Raw genomic sequence first — 17232 nt, 5'->3', positions numbered from 1 at the left:
TTTTTGTTCTAATCGGTTCCTTCCCTATGAATGCCATTACCTTTGTCTTTATTAGAGAAATTTTCATATTATATTGTTCACTAATTTCATTAAGTTTGAAAATAGATCTTTGTAAGGCAGACTCACTATTCTGAATAACAACTACATCATCGGCAAATAACAGTATATTTAGAAAGTAATTCTTTGAAATTTGAAAACCTACATTCACTAGTTGTTTCCACTTCCTCACTAGATCGTTTATATAAATATTAAAAAGTGTAAGTGATAAAGTACACCCTTGTCTGACACCCTGATTAGTAACAATTTTTACAGAAGTTTTAGCATTGTGTTTCACATTATTTTTGTTTGGGAGTAGAAGCACTGTATCATTCTTATGAGTTGTTGGGGATATCCTCTTTCTTCCAATATTTGCCACAATTTACATCGGTTAACTCTATTGAAAGTCTTTTCAAAGTCGACAAATGCCATATGCGTTTCTTTATTATATTCCCTGTGTTTTTCCAATTATCTGTTTAACCATAAAAATATTATCTGTACAGGATCTACCTCTTCTGAACCCATTTTGTTCTTCTAAAATCAAATACTCAACTATATTTTGTAATCTTTTATTTATTATTTTTGCAAATATTTTGTAGACAGTATCCAATAAACATATCCCTCTATAATTACTGCAATCATTCCTTTTCCCTTTCTTTAAAATAGAAATAGTCTGGGCTATGAGCCAGTCTTCTGGGATACATTGTTTCTTCCAGCACATATTGTAGAGATGTAGTAGTCGCAGCTTTAACATTATCCCTCCATACTTTAATAACTCTGCATTGAACCCATCCTGCCTGTTGCTTTTCTATTTTTGGTTTTTATGGGTGCTTCTTCTAATTCTTCAATTGAAATCAAATCTCCTTCATATGCAACATTGCCTTCTGTGTTTCCATGGTTTATTTCTACATTTCCATCATCGTCGTCGTCGTCGTCGTCGTCGTCGTCGTCGTCATCATCATCATCATCATCATCATCATCATCATCATATCCGTCACGTATTAGACCCTACAGGATCTGTTACGGTCTCATGCCAGCGCTTGCGTGGTCTTCCCAATTTCCTCTTTCCTCGTGGTACATAAGTAAGAATCTGTTTAGGCCATCTAGTGCGATCCATCCTTTCGACATGTTTTTTCCACTGAAGTCAATATTGTTCCATCATACCATAAGGTTTTGTAGTGTTCCAACCATTTATATTCAGATATTATATTTAAGTCTGCTGTAACTTTTTCGTTTTGATTTAACTTCTTCAATAATTTGTATGCAACAGGTTGTCTTCCATGTAAGTCGTGTTCCACATTTCCTATAAATTTATTCCAAGATTCATCATTTACCTTCCTCACAAAGCTTTTAGCTTTGTTTCGTTTATCCTTATATACTTCTTTGTCTTCTTCGGTATTTGTTTGTAAATATCTGTGATAGGCTCTCCTTTTTTTTCTTGAACTGCTTTTTCAATTTCTTCATTCCACAGTCTTACTCCCTTTCTTCTTTTTTTTTTTACCTATTGCTTCTTTAGCTAGACCAGATCTGTTGAGGAAAATATGTTCTAACGAGAAATATCAGTAATGACAGGTATTAATTGTGAAAAAAAATATGATCCAATGCTCAATATAGTTCTTAAGAGTAAGATATTGCATTATATACAAGTTTTATTTTGTAAACATAAAGTTTCTGTACAAACATGACTATGTGTCCTCTTTTTCTTCAAATTGATATTGCATTATATACAAGTTTTCTTTTGTAAACAAAGTTTCTGTACAAACATGACTATGTGTCCTCTTTCTTTTTTCAAATTGAGATCTGTCATCCCTAACTCTATAATATAATTGCACTATAAAAGTTAAACTGTATAAATGAAATACATGATTATTGTAAAACTGGTCAGTGCTAAAAGACAACATAGACATGTAAAACAAGAATGGGGATGCTAAAATCTGATCTGTAAATATGTTTAAATAAATATCCCGATAAATTAATTTAAATAATAGTTGTCAGATAAAGTACCTATTCCTAATCACATCAGAAATATTTTTCAATCCAATTTATTATTTAACATATTCCTCTTGGAATAAGAAGAATTTCACTCTCATTTACTCGCTGTGAATGGGCTGTTTTGTACTAATACTAACTGAAAAGTGCTGGGTGAGCAGATGATCTGTGAAACATAAGCACAGCAGAACTGCAGCAAAAAATTAGCTTGGCCTTGGCCAACATTTCGGATGGAGGAGAGCCCTGCCTAACAGGATATACAAAATGATGAGGTAATGTAGCAGCCTCTTACGAGAGTGGATACTAAATGCATGTGTTTGTTAGTGATTATATGGTCTATGAGCAAAGGAAAGGTGAAATGGAAAATGGTAGCCCTAATTATTCTTTTCCTCAATGAATCTTCAGTTATGATTCATATGTTTGCACTGAATCTGCTAGTGCTGTCAGGAGATTATTTCAAGAGAAATTCTCAGATGTTCGAGTTCTTGGTCTTACTACAATTCATAATTTAGTTAATAAATTTCGTGAAACTGAAAGTGTTAAGGGGAGGCAGAGGTGAAATTTTGAACAAAACTGAAGAAAAAATGATAATTTGTTTTTTATTATCTTTGTACACTATATTTTCATATTCCGATGTTAGTTTTTGATTTTGTGCCCTTTAAAAGTATGAAATTAAAACCAAGATAACTATATTACTATATTATTCCCATAATAAACTAATACTTATCATTATTTTCTGAACATATAAATAAAAATAAATATTGGAAATTTCTTACAATATGGTGCATGGAGCATTTTATATCAAACGATATAAAGTTTTATAAAATTATTAATATTTACAGAACTATTGTACTTAGAAAGTTGAAACTTGGTATGTCCATTACTAATAACATACTTAATATCCATGATCAATTTCAAACAAATCGGATAAATTTTGTGGATTTTGAAATATTCACCTCTGCCTCCCCTTAAGATAAGAAAAGAAAGAGATGACATACAGTACTCACAGAAGAAACTCTAGAGAACACTGGACACTGGTTGGAAAATTTGCCTAAAAACCTCTTCAACATCTTAGCAAATAGTATACTTTGGTATAATAAGCTACGATGTTATGTATGGTAAAACCGTATAAAATTACTATGGTGCAAGAATTTAAACCAGAGGAAAGTGTACTTAGAAGTAGATTTTGTAAATGGATTTTCGGTAAAGTGCATGAAATAAATTGATCTTAATCTCATTTTGTTTTTGGACGAATCTTGGTTCCATTTACATGGTTATTTTAATACGCAAGAAATATGTGGAAAATAAAGTGAGACAGATCCAGCACCTTCATGCATGACATGGGTGAGTACATAACTTCTTAAAAATAAAAATAAGGTACTTATTTTGTCAGACAATCACTTTAGTGCCATGAGCGTAACCATGAAATCTTGTTGCTGGTCAGCAATGAGCATATGCTTCACAGCCCGTGAACTCCATGTTGTGTTCATGTTTCATAGATAATCTGCTCTATATAACTCCACGAACTTTGTTGTTGATGGAAATCAGATTTCTGCATTATTTACATAGGTGTTATATTTAACACAAATCCAAATCTTTCCATAATAAAAGTGAATACATCCATACAAGGGTCACTATAGAAGTTTTGAAACATAACATTCTATTGAAGATTCACAATAAACCTTTACGTCACTGAATAGCCCCACTTTCCAAAATAAAAGTGAATACATCCATACAAGGGTCACTATAGAAGTTTTGAAACATAACATTCTATTGAAGATTCACAATAAACCTTTACGTCACTGAATAGCCCCAATCTTTGATGTCTTAGTCACACTAGGTAGAAGAGTGTTCTCAACAATCAGTGCTGTTCAGTGCAAGTTCTAAGTAGTTGCAGTGCTTATGCTCCAGTGTAATGTAATGTATAATGAAGGAGAATATTTTGTGCAATGATATTGTACAATTTCAAGAGTAATATAAATAAATAGCTGTCATTTTGTCATTTGAGTGTCTGAAGCAGGCTTTCAGGAACCTTTCTCCTTCTCACACTTCAGATTTTTGTTGGTTTGGTGAATTTAATAGAACACGAGAAAGAGGAAGAGAAAAGTAGAATATGAACAAGGGCAATAAGCGAGGGTGACACTCCAATAACGAAAAAAATTATTAAAGACGACCCAAGATTGACTGACCTACACGGACATTCAGTGGATGGTAGGAACTAGTTCAAGCATTTCAGCTATCTTCCATGAATGACCATTTTTGTAGATACGAGGTATCACTTCTTAAACATCAACAGGTGGAACTGTGATTACGAGAAACTGTGAAGAAAATCTGACAGCTCAGAAATCTTAGAAATTGAGTAATTCCTGCTGACTAACCACCATCTGCAGAATATTAAGAATCAATATATTTCTACAGAACATCGCTTAGAAAATTACAAATTTGTGGTTCAGATGTACGCTCTGTATGATTCAGCATAAATAAACAACATTTCTGTGAAGATGGAGCTAAACCTCTATTCATGGCAAATTCGACTATCATGCTTTCTCTGTGATTAGAATAAAGCAATCGTTGACAAAACAGTAGCAAGAAATATCTTGAAAATTTGTTTTTCAGATGAATGACCTCATAAGGAAGTTAGCAGAGACTAGAATACTGAAAGCAAGAAAACGTAAGAGAAATATTGATGAAATTCGCAAATTCAAAGTGCCAGAGCTAAATTTTGCTGTCAAAGTTTACTCAGATTTGATTGACTAGAGCAATTCTCAATAACTCAACCACCGACCATGACCAGTGTCACAGCAGAGTATCTCGAGGAAATACTTGTGGGAGAAAATCCATCACACTTGTGAATTTCCATGTCACACACAAGCTGTAGAAAGAATGGTGAAAAATGTGTCGGAAGTTGCTTCTGTAGTTTGTGGAAACCAAGCAAGAGACATGTACAGTCTTAGACACAAAAAATTACTGTTCTCTGTAGCGTGAATTTGTCGAAGTCCACCTTCAGACAGTGCCTGGTTCACACGACTAGGTAAACGATGTTTATTTTGCATCTAATTTACCCCTTGAATATATCTTCGTTATAGATTATTCATAACATTTGACCTATAAAAAGACAGGAAAAGCAACAAACAAAACAAAGAAACAACAGAACAGAGTCGTTAAAAGAAATTCCTTCACATGTAAACCTAAGCTCTTACAGAATCAAACAAAGTCTCCTGAAAGAGATATAAGTTTCTTCATGGGCGAATAAATTCGGACTTAGGTTAAATGCTAGCAAGTCACAAGCTGTAATAATTGGACATAAGAGACTAATGAACACAATGAACAACAGACATATCACGACCTTAGAGTGCTAAAGTTCTATCTGTCATTTCCATTATATGGAGAAAACTGTGTTTGAATATTCAAACCGCCCTAATTTTTTCCAGTTTTACTGAAAACCATACAAATTTTCTGAATTACATAAGAGACTATATAGATAAAAACGTATGATATCAGAACTAGAGTTGGGCAGACTCCTTATTATCACCCGTTCTTGGTTGTGCAATTTTCGCAGTCCCACTCAGTGCGTGCATACCTAACATAGCCAAATGACTCATTAATCGAGAACACGAGATTTTCTTGGTTCCAATAATACCGATACTAACTCATTCTCGACAGTATCGGAAGTCTAGATGGGATTGTAGTGTTGATGAAGACAATGCTGGACGAGTTTCGCAGTTCTATAGGAAGCATTGGTTTATACAATATTTCCCAGTTCTTTAAATATATATCATGTCATAGCTCCTATGACAGTCAATCAATCGCACTGTAATTTTTTGGATTGATAGCTCAATGTCTAAGGAAAGCATAGAAAAAAAAATTGAAATGAAAATCTTTTTTGAAAAGTGAGAAAAAAAATAACTTCCATGTGCTCAATCTGTTCAGAATAGATATTTACATCTTCAAAAGGTGTAAGCGGCAAACTTTTTTGTTTTTCACGTTAGATGGGGGGGTCAAACCAAGAGAAATTTTGAGAAAGGATGAAAATTACTTTTAAAACTGATTGCCACACAAAATCTTTACTGGTTTTCGAATAACGGCAAGTTAACCTAAGGAGCTGTTGGCACAGGATTCATGACTCAAAATGTTTGTTCCACAAAATTTATACGGAACCCTTCAATGCATGAAAACCCGTTATTGTATGGATGGTATTAAATGGTATTTTAATATAGTAAAGGCGACGAGCACGTAGGACTGACATCCCTACTGCCAATAAATGCCAATTGTCTGTAAAGGTGAGAACCTTAACCTCTCGCCATCCTCTAGACCGATCTGGCATGTCATGGGGTTGGCTTTACTTTATTTGTAATAGTACACTTTTTTTTAATCTTAAATATTCAAAATTACTTATCAATCTCACATTCAAATACATATTACAATTTATTATAACCTACATATTACAATTATTGTTGTATTAATAAAATTGTAACTGGGTCACATCCAAAAAAGCAAGATGCTTGAGGTTGGATGTGGCCAATAATGAAAAGTGTATCGGGGAAAAAATAAATAAAAAATAATTTTAAAAAAATAAAATTAATTGATTTACCGGCATATAAAAGATTAGTATTTTCCACGGACAAAAATGCAATAAAAATGGAGTAAAAATTTCATTAATATTTTACCGTTGGCCAAATTTGCTGTAAAACAGATTAAGTACACATTCTCGTGGATCACTATAGCTGTTCTTTGGTTTTATGTTTATTTGTTGGAAATTCATAGGCCTATTTTCTATATAATATAATACTTTTACTTGCTACTACTTGTATGATTTTCGACATCTTACTGTCGTCAACCAATATGCAAAGTGCGGTATTAAATTCATTTCAGGTATATTTTCATGACCTTGCAGATGGTCGTTGATAGTGCAACAAATAAACCAACTAGTTTTGTGCAATGTATACAAGAAAATTGCAAAGTGATTCTGACATGTAAAGGTTGTACAACAGGATGAATAGGCATAAATGTTGTGTTAAGGCCAATGCACAACAGTTGCATGGAATATCTAGGGAAGAAGGGAAGACAAAGCCTTGTTTAGGGACAAATGTGTGCGAAAGATTTTCGCCCATTTAATATTGTAGGGGGAGAGGGATTCAAAGAAGTTGCCCAAGAATTAATTAATATAGGAACCAAGTACGGACAACTGGATGAACTTATTTCTACTAATTTCGGTACAGCAGCCTGAGGCTTATTGTACCTAGACCCACAACTCTACTGAACACACGCACACACTGCAGGACTTCCCCATTTACTGGGTCAGAATATCCGAGGGCCACTGCGAGACATCACACACACTTGGACAATGGACGGACAACCAGTCCCCATGAAGAGTCCGAATTAAATCCCCCTGACTTCACGACCGGGAATCGAACCTGGTCCATCTTGATCAGAGTCCAGCATGCTACCTCAACACCAAGGAGGTGGACTAGTTTTTACTTAATGTTGTAAATATACAGTCGTGTGGTATAGTATCCATTACAATAGCGGTATTCAAAAGCATTATTGAATGAATAAAAAGGGAATGTCGACGAAATACTGATAACAAGAAAGCACATTATAGCTCCAATCACAGCTTGTTATTGAAGAGCTTAGGCAGTGACTGAAAATGCTGCAATATTTTATCTCCCAAGAAATGCAATAGTTAATTAAAATAATGTGAATTCTATAAGAATGTCGTCATCATAATATGTTGTACACACTGCTATATGTTCTTAAAATTACTTTATAAACATCATTTCAATATGAGTCACAAATTGCTGTGATGGGCAGCAATTAAACTGGCAGTCGGTGTACATATTTCTTAACGGTAACAGTCGGAGTCCAGATATTCCTCGCTCTCGGGAATAGCAGTCTCGATAATTTGATTCTCAGAACTGGCGTTATGAGCCTGCTAGTATCGCCTATAAGATCGGTCGGAACTGACAGGTTGTTTGCCTAGCTCTAATCAGAACATCACTATCATTTTGATTATACCATAAACTGAAAGCTTAAAAATGCAGCTGGAACCTTGTCTACTCACGATAACCCAAATTCGTATGTTGACATGGTTCTTTTCATAAGAATAAAATAATTAAAGGGAGAAAACAGATTAAGAAAATGTCAGAAATTTCAACTTCTTACATTTATTACAAAAGGCATACAACATACTGTTCGCATACTCTCCTGAGTCTTGAGAGTATAGTATATTAATTATGTATTGCATTGTATTATATTAGGTTTTGTTTATAGTAATGTAATAATTTTGTATCATATTGGTTGAGTGGAAGAGAAGGCCAAATAGCCTATTAAAATAAACCATTATTATTATTATTATTATTATTATTATTATTATTATTATTAAAGTCGGGTATAGGTTAGAATTCAGAGACGTTTAGGCAGGTGCATACCCAATTAGATATGGACCAGGCTTAGAAGGGTCCTGCCTGACCCAGTTGGGCATCACCTTATCCAAATAAATCCGGCTGATGTAGATTTCTGGTGTCTGTAAGAGTCAATGTAGTTCAATCTGAAAGGCCTCATGTTTCATTCAAGTCAGAGAAGAATAAGCCCAAAAGCAAATATCTGGTGTACAATTATGCATACTAAGGTGTTTGTACAATTTTAATTCCTCCAATCCAATGGGTTTCATATTTTGACATGTTGAAATTTCTTTTGCATTGTTACAGGACAATTTAATTTTTCAACAGAGTAGTGCATCTTCACACTGGTCTATTGGGGTGCAAAACTTTCTGGGATAAAACATTTCACGAAAATTGGCATGGCTGAAGAGAATACGCTTTAAAATCTGGCACCCTTTTTTCTTGCATTCTAATAGACGTTGCAAATTGAAGGCATATTAATATAATACAATAACAATTCCCCTTATCTTCCCAACACACCAATAATAATAATAATAATAATAATAATAATAATAATAATAATAATAATAATAATAATAATAATAATAATGTCATACCTCAATATAATGAAATTATTAGACTTAATCATGATTATAATTATAACTTCAATTTGACTGCGCCTGTAAGAAATCATTTAGCCTATTCTTGAAAGTAGTTATTGTCTAGCAGCCCCTAATCTTCTGAGGTAGAGAATTCCATTCACAGTGGACTGAGACAGTAAAAGATGAATAATGAGATGTTCTTTGGTTCTCCTGTGACCGGTATTTAGATTGTGATTGGAGAATAAGTAGTTAAACTGAATGGAGGATAAATAGTTAAACTGGGAAAGTAAATAGTTTGGAGTAGAAATGTGGAGAACTCGAAACAGAAGAAACAGAGAGTGAAGTATTCTACGATTATTGAGTCGCAGCCAAGATAAATATTTGAACGAGGGTTTAATATGGCCAAACCTGCGAGCATTGTTGATGAATCTGACACACATATTGTACACACACTGCAGCTTGTTCAAAAGTTCAGTTGTCAAATCTATAAGTATTATGTCGCAGTAGACTGTGGTAGCACAGTCTACTATATACAGTCGCGAAGCTTGGGGTGTTTTTTTGCAAATCTCGTGATAAAGCGCTCCAAGTGGTTAGCAACTAGAAACAATAGACTGTCCATGGTCGACTTTGGTCTGTGTCGTATTTCTATCGAGTGCTAGCTCGTTGCGTATTTCACATTGATGCTTGTGAAATGTTCGCTATTGGTTGTAATGAAAATGTTAATGGCTAAAATATAATAATTTGAATAATAATATGGGACAAGGAGGAGACGTTTGTAGTGCTATAAATTGTAGCAACAGTAAGAGAAAGAGGCCAGAGTTATCCTTTTTCCGATTTCCGAAAGATTCAGAAAGGTTCCTAGGTTTCCACAAGAATGCTGTGCAGAAACAAAACTCTTAATTTTGAAGTTCTTTGTGACTGTTAGAATACATTATATCCTTAAATTTCACAATGAAATGTTTCAGTCTAACCGAAAGGACATTAGATACCGCTTAAAGTTCTGTCACTTAGGCTGCTAAATTTCCAGAGAAATAAAGGTTAGGTCTACTTTTTTTTTCAGAGGATATATTTTTAATTGTAGCTATTATTTTTGTTATTATTTTTATGTGTTATTTTACTAAAGACGTGGAAAAATTAAGTTTGTTTTAATGAAATTTATTGATCACGTTTTATTTTCAATTCTGGTGGGATTATTATTGCTTAGGCCTACTTTTTTTTTCAAAGGACATGTTTTTAATTATAGCTGTTAATTTTGTTGTTATTTTTAGTTGTTTCTTTACTAGAGACGTAGAAAAAGTTCGTTACAATAAAATTCATTGATCACGTTTTATTTCCAATTCTGGTGTGATTATTATTGCTTAACCTCATCCCACTTTGTTAACTACGTAAGCTTACACTACAAATACCGGTACACGTAAGTTACTCCATTAATTCATATTTCCATTATTATTGTTGTAAAGGGAAATGAAAATTAATATTTATTGGTTTCATAGTTAATTATCGCTATAATCTTGAATGAGTGAAGCTATTATAGTAAATTTCAGTTCGTTTTGCACAAACAAAAATTATATTAACTTATTTCTTGCAGGTATCTTCGAGTTTATGGTGGAATTTAATATACTTCATTAAAATAATAAATTAACTTTATGCATTTAATATTTCAATAATGGAAGGAAGGTGTTAATTTTTCCAAAAGAACACGACAACGAAAGTGTTTGTCATCTGCTAGGCGAGAGATCTGCGATGATGAGGCAATAGTAGCGATCCTAGTGGTGGGCAACTACCCATGTTTGCATTTTTACTACATATTGAGCTTCACGACTGTATATAGTAGACTGTGGTGGTAGTAAGAGTGGTTTGCACTAAAGTCTGTTTATTTTAATTTTGGCAGGAGGAAGTTCTAAACGGATTAAGAGAATGCATGATATAGCATACTCTCTTGGATATTTCCTTTATTTGGCATTCCCAATTTAAATTTTCATCTAAGTAAATGTCGAAGAATTCATTGCTCTGCCTCCAAATTTCCTTGACCTCATATCATCTGACTTATTCATATGGGATTATATCAAAAACCCTATGCTCAACATCCAAGACATGAATGATCTGAAGATAAAGTTCAATGTTGCATTTGAAACTATTACACAGCAGTCCCTGGATAATATGTGGAGCAGTTCGGTTATCAGAAATTGTCTAAGTTGTATAAATGAGGAAGGTCATGTAACAGCTTAATAAAACTTCACATTTTCATGTACAGTATTTGTCTTCGAAGTTTGAATAATATATCTTAATTGGTTTTCAATTAATGAATATTTTTGGTTTGCCGTCATTTTCAACAAATCACATATATTTTTAATATCCTACAAATCACATATATTTTTAATATCCTGCATGTTCGTATTTATTATAATGCGTCAAAATTACACAACTTTCTTCAGTATTTTCAAGTTATTTGTAATATTAATTCTAATTTATCTTCTCACTTCTCTCCTCAATTTTAAATGTTCATGTGTTAGCACCTTCTCTAATTTTTTTGTCCACAAAATTAGATAAGGTAATATTCCAATAAACAATTTTCTTTAAAATTTCCTATACTATTTTTTGAGAAGCTTTCTAAATATTTGTATAGTGTCTACACAATTCTTGATATTTCAACTTACTCCAATTAACTACTTACAGATAATGTGTGTAACAAATAGAACTATAACATAATGTCGGGAATTCTGCCAAGTTAACGTACAGTGGCTCAGTTTCACCAAACTTTGTTAACTATTTAACATGTCAAATAGTAAACTTAATGGAAGATATGTTTCATCAACTGTTGTCACTGACTCATGTTAAACCCACTGTTAAATTAACATAGCATACTCCCTCAGTTAAATCCTTAACATCCTATTACAGTGTGAATCATGGCTATCAGGGAACATAAGTTACAAGCTGCATTATTATATCGAGATATATTTGCAATGAAAACAATTAGCTGGAATGGCTACTTCAGCATTTTTAATTATCTAGAGGTATGTCAATAAATACTAAAATTATTGATATTGACATTAGCACTGCATCCGCAATAAAGAGAAGATGTGTGCTTATTAACATAAGCATTTATGTGATTATTATTCCGTACCGATACTCAGATATAACTGCAGATTTTCAAAATGATATTTATTTACTTCACTGATTTAACAGTTCACATTTAATTGTGACTAATGACGTGTGAAAATATGTTGGGTATCTGTGAGATATGAAAATAATTGTTAATGCTTACCACTATATTCACTATCACAATCATAATTTTCTATTGGTTTTACTTGATCCTGGATAATGGAATTAATCTTCGCACTCATATCAATGTTGAGAGTGAAAGTACCACTGCGAGTTTTCAGACATTCCACTGTATCTTGTTCATGATCTCAGCATTATAATTAGTTACTAGATGTACTAAAATAATTATGTTTCTCAGCTGAGGTAAAATTACTGCTCCTTACACTTCTTTTTCTCCATTTCCGTTACAATTATATTATCTCTAATACTTCCTTAACGTCAAAATACAATTTATTTTCCGCTAAAACAAATGACTACACCAAAACTACTGGCACATTCAGTAAACTCTCATACAATCACTGCCTTTTTTATTCCTGTTACATTACACTTAACATCATATTACCTAACCAAAGTACTTCAAATGGTTGGCGAAAGACTATTACACTAACAGGATGTTTAATTTTTAACAAAACATTAGTTATCATGCTGTTAGCATTATTTTAACGAAGTTTGGTGAAACTGGGCCAGTGTGAATCATAAGCTAGCAGAACTGTAATAATTTTCACAATCCATCCACTGATATTAAGAATTGCTTCACACAACACAGCAAGCAAATTCTCAGTAAACACTGAACACCCTAAGTAACACATCTTATTTATCTCTCTTATGAATCTCTCTTTCAATTGAACAAATTATAAAAAATAGTTCGAAATTTTGTATTTCAATTTAAACTCCTTTATTAATAACTGAACTGGTAATTTTGTCCTTTAACACTTATTTTAGAGTTTCATTCACTTGCAAATATATAAGATAAGCATCAGTGTAAAAAACACGCACTTTATTTCGTTAATAAATATTGTTTTCTCACCCATGCCTAACAAGCAAAGTTTTATGTTTCTATTTTAACCCTTTTATAAAATGATTTTGTCGTAATAGATCTATGACACAATTAAAATAATTTACAATTTCACAATACATACCACTATCAGATCCTTTCAATGGTTTACAAAATTAAAAATAAACATGTTCCATATTACATATACCATGAGCAAGAAATATTTATTTGATTTAAAATTATATAGTAAGATTACTTTCTTTCCAATTTGACTACAGCTTACACTTGACTCTATTACGCTTAATTTGTTTAATAACTTCAGTACCAAAATACATGAGTTTTAAAATCACTACACAATGAGGGAAAAAAGAAGCAGCATATTTAAATACCTGCAAATCCGCGAATTCGTGAGGATAAGTATCCATCCAATTCCAAATAGCCTTTTCCAATGACGTCATAAGCACCAAATGTGCAGACTTTTTCAGCAGTCTAAACTTCTGAATTGATTCTGAAATAGAGTAATAAGAAAGCATTCCTATGCAATTCCATACAGTAATTAAATTACACTTGAATGCATATGAATTGTAATCTGCTGGCTACTTACTGTCATTAGTATGTCTGATATTACTAAAATATAGCTATAAGAAAGCAGTGTAAAAAGAATATTAAAATTTCGTATTTGTGTATTTACAATACTTCATGATATTATTAAATTTATTGATCAGAGTGTGATAGAGACATCATTATAACATGAATGATGATCATGATCACAATGATGATAAATTTCCACACTTTCCTGAAAATGACGATAAAGATGCCTCAGTGTCCTGGATCTATCCATTTGTGGCATTTAATAAAGGAACATCATTTTTAGCTGTTTATAAATAGTTACTCATATAAAATGTTAGTTGGGAGGCCGGAGGTAAAAAGACCTTTGGGGAGGCTGAGACGTATATGGGAAGATAATATTAAAATGGATTTGAGGGAGGTGGGATATGATGGTAGAGACTGGATTAATCTTGCTCAGGATACGGACCAATGGCGGGCTTATGTGAGGGCAATAATGAACATCTGGGTTCCTTAAAAGCCAGTAATTAAGTAAGTTATAAATAGTTACTATCAACTCGAAAAATGTGCACATCAAAATTTCTTCTTTTACACTGATCATAAACATTCACAAATTCTCAAAATTTTCTCGGGCTTCCAGCCAGGTCATAAGTTGGTGATCCACCAACATTTCGAGGATGTTCATCTTCCTCACCTTCAGGGTTAAATGATAACTAAGGGTACCCAGCTCCTTAATTTATAGTGCCAGATGGAGGAGTCACCCAAGGAGCTGTGCGCTGATTGGTTCCTATTAGTGTGGACTGTGGCGTGAATGTGGCAGACGTGTCATCTTGCTTTGTGCTGTTCGGTTGATTGACCACAAGTCTCACGATGGGCTCGGTGGACGAGTTCTTATGTGTCCTCCGCTGATGACGGCCAGTCGTCTGGGCGTTGAGAAATTTAATAGCCGGTGCCCACGCCGCACTTAGTTGAGACCCGAGTCCTGATTCAGGTTATCGCATTCCGCCACTATGGCCAGGGTTTCCTTTATTCTTCTATCCCAATAGCCCGAACACTTCGCCAGGACCTCGGTGTTATTAAAATTAGCCCTATGGCTTTTTTCAATACAGTGTTCAGCCAATCCGGATTTTTCAGGCTGCATTAATCTGATGCTTCTTTGATGTTCCGAAAGACGCGTAGTTATTGTGCGTCCTGTCTGTCCAATGTAAGTAGCCTCACATTCACAAGGAATGCAGTAGATCCCTGGTGCTCTGAGGCCTAGATCGTCTTTTACTCATCTGACCTTATTCCTAATTTTCGGCGGAGGTTTGTGGATTGTTTTTATTCCGCCAAAAATTAGGAATAATTAGGAATAATATGGCACTATAAATTAAGGAGCTGGGTACCCTTAGTTATCATTTAACCCTGAAGATGAACATCCTCGAAACGTCGGTGGATCACCAACTTATGACCTGGCTGGAAGCCCGAGAAAATTTTGAGTTATCACGTCACCAGGAAAGCTTCAGTAGTTATTTCTCAAATTCTTTCTTCAGTAAAGATTTCCCAAGTAACTTTAAGATAGTATAACCAAATTTCTATAGATATGAATGTCAATACCATCCTCAGCTAGTTGCGCAGAGATTTCAATTCTTTTTAAATTGGAAACATTGCATACCAAACACCAGTTAATGACATTGGTACCATTCACATAATTTAAAGTTATCCAAAACTGTTAGAGCCGATATGCTAGCCCATACATGGGCAAAAATGGATTACTGCCTTGACAAACTGAAGGTTAATAGAGGGCCAAATGTACACACACACTGAACATATAAAAAAACTCTAATCAGATCATTTTGCAAAAGACAACATTGCTTTGTGTTTTAAAATGGTATCAGGACTTTACGACAGAGTATATTATGGTAAACAACTTAAAAAATTTCTTCATTCTTGTTTATATGCTTTTAATTTATATAATCACTGATGTCTTTATGGTTGTGAAAGCTGGACTCTCACTTTAAGAGAGGAACAGAGATTAAGGGTGTTCGAGAATAAGGTGCTTAGAAAAATATTTATAACTAAGAGGATGAAGTTACAGAAGAATGGAGAAAGTTACACAACACACAACTGCACGCATTGTATTCTTCACCTGATATAATTAGGAATATTTAATCCAGACATTTGAAATGGGCAGGGCATGTAGCACGTATGGGCGAATCCAGAAATGCATATAGTGTGTTAGTTGGGAGGCCAGAGGGAAAAAGACCTTTGGGGAGGCTGAGACATAGATGGGAGGATATTAAAATGGATTTGAGGGAAGTGGGATATGATGCTAGTGACTGGATTAATCTTGCTCAGAACAGCGACCAATGGTGGGCTTATGTGAGGGGGACAATGTACCACCGGGTTCCTTAAAAGCCATTTGTAAGTAAGTAAGTATATCACGATGAATGTTATTGAACTAGTAATGACTACTTCACTATGTTAATATTATAAACTTTTGTGGTAAATTACTTGGTTGACTAGTTTTGACGTGGTTTACATCACCTTCTGATGATTCAACCAAGTAATTTACCACCAAAATTTATAACATTAACACAGTGAAATGGTTATTACTTGTTCAATAACATTCATCAGCGATTAAAAAAAATTATTTTGACTAAGCTATGTGGAAGATAGTAACAAGGTTTTCTGCACAACAACAAAATGGATACTAATCTCCATCCATCATAAGACAAAAAGCAACGTAAACAAAGCTAGTAAGTATCGTTCCGCGATAGTCTGTTCTGATTGGTTTTATTTTTATTTATTTTATTGGGTTATTTTATGATGCTGTATCAACATCTCAGGTTATCTAGCATCTGAATGAAATGAAGGTAATAATGCCAGTGAAATGAGTCCGGGGTTCATCACCGAAAGTTACCTAGCTTGTATTGGGTTGAGGGAAAACCCCAGAAAAAACCTCAACCAGATAACTTGCTCCGACCGAGATTCGAACCTGGGCCACCTGGTTTCATGGCCAGACGCACTGACTGTTACTCCACAAGTGTGGACTTCTGATTGGTAGATTGTTGCAGTGGTACTATATGCGGTACAGTCAGTTACAACGCCAATCTAATTATTACTTTGTATTGGACGTTATGCATTCCACTTCTGTTTGAAAAATATTACAGTAAATTAAATTATAGGAAATTAAATTTGATATTTAATACTGTAACAAGAAATGTTTTATTCCTATAACAATATCTTCAGCTCACACACTCCTGCAGCCACACGTCATTGCCTGTTGTTTAATTCCTCTACTAATATCAATATACAATGAAACCTTGTCACAAAATGCAAAACTTACTGATGTTCTAGTTCATGAAGAAGGCTTACTCCCAAATCAGAATCAATGGAAGAAGAGTCATTTCCGATGTTAATAATTAAACTGTCCATCACATGGTCCACTTTTCCATCGAGTTCCCACATCCGCTATTCTTCAGAAATCACATGTCTGATATCATTGTCACACTTAGGCCGTGACCTCTTGTAAGGCAGAGTGGACAAGCTCCAGCATCTCGCATAATTTGAATGTCAAACT

The 17232-nt window shown here is 33.9% G+C and overlaps 1 protein-coding gene across 13 annotated transcripts in view; it reads right to left on the bottom strand.

Moving 5' to 3' along the window:
* Nf1 (neurofibromin 1) overlaps nt 1-17232 on the bottom strand; it is a 384838-nt gene that overhangs the window by 316128 nt on the left and 51478 nt on the right. For all 13 annotated transcript variants that reach the window (XM_069826894.1, XM_069826901.1, XM_069826976.1 and 10 more), the window contains exon 6: nt 13493-13611. In XM_069826894.1, the coding sequence (XP_069682995.1) occupies nt 13493-13611 (119 nt within the window). The remainder of the gene's footprint in view (nt 1-13492; nt 13612-17232) is intronic.

Source organism: Periplaneta americana, chromosome 1, assembly GCF_040183065.1.
Source record: "Periplaneta americana isolate PAMFEO1 chromosome 1, P.americana_PAMFEO1_priV1, whole genome shotgun sequence".
NCBI classification, from domain to species: Eukaryota; Metazoa; Arthropoda; class Insecta; order Blattodea; family Blattidae; genus Periplaneta; species Periplaneta americana.
Note: the sequence above shows the minus strand (reverse complement) of the source record. Positions and strands in the feature narration are given on the sequence as shown.